Source organism: Equus quagga, chromosome 10, assembly GCF_021613505.1.
Source record: "Equus quagga isolate Etosha38 chromosome 10, UCLA_HA_Equagga_1.0, whole genome shotgun sequence".
Classification (NCBI taxonomy): Eukaryota; Metazoa; Chordata; class Mammalia; order Perissodactyla; family Equidae; genus Equus; species Equus quagga.
This window is the reverse complement of record NC_060276.1, coordinates 122,275,977-122,278,554: the sequence shown is the minus strand read 5'-3', so window position 1 is coordinate 122,278,554 and position 2,578 is coordinate 122,275,977. Positions and strand designations below refer to the sequence as shown.

General features: G+C 61.8%; 1 protein-coding gene across 1 annotated transcript in view; it reads right to left on the bottom strand.

Moving 5' to 3' along the window:
- Positions 1-50: 50 nt before the first annotated feature.
- PLCXD1 (phosphatidylinositol specific phospholipase C X domain containing 1) overlaps positions 51-2,578 on the bottom strand; it is an 11,158-nt gene continuing 8,630 nt past the window's right edge. The window contains exons 6-7 of the mRNA XM_046673234.1: positions 2,314-2,497; positions 51-1,475 (exon numbers count right to left, since the gene is read on the bottom strand). Coding sequence (XP_046529190.1) covers positions 1,237-1,475; positions 2,314-2,497 — 423 coding nt within the window. The 3' untranslated portion in view covers positions 51-1,236. The remainder of the gene's footprint in view (positions 1,476-2,313; positions 2,498-2,578) is intronic.

Below are 2,578 nucleotides of genomic sequence, written 5' to 3'. Positions count from 1 at the left end.
CCGAGCCCTTCCCGCGGGCGGGGTCCGAGCTCTTCCCGCGGGCGGGGGTCCGAGCTCGCAGCCACCAGGCCGCCCCGCCAGCAGGATCCCTGGGGCGGAACGCGTCCCGCGAGTACGGAAGTCTCCAAAACTAATCTCTGAAACTAAAAGTCTTTGCTTCATGTCCCCACGGACAGACGGGCCCAAAATAGTACAAAACTCCAAACTCTGATCCCGTCCTTGTTTCCAGACATAAACGGAGGGGGGAAGAGGCACAACTCGGCTGTTTGTAAAAACTCTCAGTGACCAGAAAAGAGTGCGCCGTCGAGTCCACATCTCTGCGGATTATCGAGATGCCCCCAGAACGCCCGGTCGTTTAACGGGAACAAAAATCCGTAAACTGATCTGACTTTGCTGTGTTTTCATTTTTCTGCAGAATTAAGTGACTCCTTGAATCGTTCCTGACGGGGCTGCGAGACGATCAGGGAAAGGATTTACAGGGAAACGATCGCCACGATGTGACCCTCAGTATCAAACACATTCCTCCGTCTGACTCAACCCCACGAGCACCAAGCCCAGTGGGTCGGTGCCGACCCCGCAGAGTCCGGGTCTGAGCAGCTGGCAGGATGGGATGCCCCCAGACAGAAAGTCCCCGAAACTGAGAAGGGGGAGCCAAGAAACCCCGTGGTCGCTGGAGAAAGGGGATGACTACGGTGTGGCAAAGGCCCAGGCCAGATGAGGAACAGATGCTGGGTCTCAGGGGCGCGTGAGTGACAGGCGGCCTCCCACCAGGGTCTGGAGGCGGCCCGGGCCTTCCCCGAGCTGGGGCCGGGGGAGCCGCCTGAGCAGGGCACAGGGGGCGCCACAAGGCTCCAAATGGGCCCTCGAAGCTGCCGGGACCTCGTTCTGCTGCTTGCAAAGCCCCAGGGGAGGGCGCCTCAGAGCCTCTCGCGGCGGCCCAGCCAGACTGGACCTGGGAGAACTGACCCCAAATCCCAGTCGTTCCTCCCTGAGGACGGCCGCGTGGTCAGCTCCAATCATCAGCATGTTCATGGAATCCACCCCAAATACAGGCCGAAGGACAGTGAGGCCAGGCGCCACCCGTGGGGACGCCCTGAGTCAGGAGGAGGTTGAGGGACTGGCCCCGGCTGCCCAGACTCCGCTCGCCTCCCCATGTGCAGCCCAAACGGCCGTGGAAAGGAAGACAAAGGGCGAATCTTGGTGGCACACGCTTGACGAGCTGGGGGAAGGACACGGTCAGCACGGGAGCAGCTTCTCGTTGAGCCGGATGACGTCGCTGATGAAGCTGTCCGCGCCCACAAAGTCGCCCGCGATGACGTTGGTGCAGCGCGCACCCGGCCCGGGGCTCTGCTCGCGGACCCAGGCAGTCAGGTAGGCCAGGTGCGGGAGCGTCATCTTCCTGAGGGACCCGGCTGGGTGCACAAGGACGTACTCCAGGTTCTCCGTCAGGTTGATGCCCGCCACGAACAGCCCGCCTGAAACAGGACAGGGAGAGAGGGGTCCCCGGTGCTGCGGGCGTCCCGGCCACACGGTGCGCCACCGCTCCCTCCCTGTTCTCGTGCTCAGAGCTTCAATCCACACGGACATGAGGGTTCTGACAGCACAGCTCAACTAAGGGGTCAAGTTCACTGAACTTCTCCTCTTACAGAGGATGGCGGGTGGAATAACGTCCCCAAAGACGTCCACGCCCTCCTCCCCGGAACCTGTGAACATGTGACTCTACGTGGCAAAGGGGACTTTGAGATGTGATCCCGTTCAGGATGCTGAGATGGGAGACTCCGTCACAAGCCGCCTGCTCCTCGGGCTGCCCCTGAGCTGCCTTTCCTGAGGACACAAATCTCACGCTACGGAAATGCGGCTTCATGGGAACTGGGGCCAAAAGCACCGCTGAGCGTCTGAGCATCACCCGCGGGTTATTCATGGCGTGTTTGCAGAAAAGGGCCGATTTCCTTACAAAAGCTCACAAACCCTGAGACCAGGGAGGAGAACCCGCAGCAAGGGGCCGGATGGTGGCATCCTCAGACGGACACAGGGGCCCCGCGAATCCACGCGGCCGTCACGCGGAGCTGAGGCAGGACCCGGCGGGGGTCTGAGCCTGCACTGCCCAGACTCCACCCAGTGTGTGTGCACGTGGAGGCGTGTGTGTGGACACGTGTGCGCATGTGTGCAGTGTACATGTATCTCAATCATCTGTTTACACTCATGCATATGTCCCAGGCGTGTGCGTGTACACATCCAATATTACACACGTGTGCACCCGTGTTTGTATGAAAGCAGCCTGGTGCCCACAGCACACGAGGACGTTGCCCCCACCTGGGCGGCCGCAGCTCTTCATGTGCTCCAGGTAGCGCACCAGCTCCGTGGGCTTTGCCTGGTCGGCCCACCAGTAGGGGAGCCCCGGCCACAGCTCGCGGTGCCGGCTCAGCATGCGCTCGTCCTCGTACGACAGGAGGACCTGCTGGCCCCGCGCCCACAGCTGACGCAGCGTCGGCACCTCCTGAGGGGGAGATAGGGGCCTGTGTGAGAGACAAAGACGGGAGACGCTGGGGCGTCTGTAGAGACAGAGACGGGAGACGCT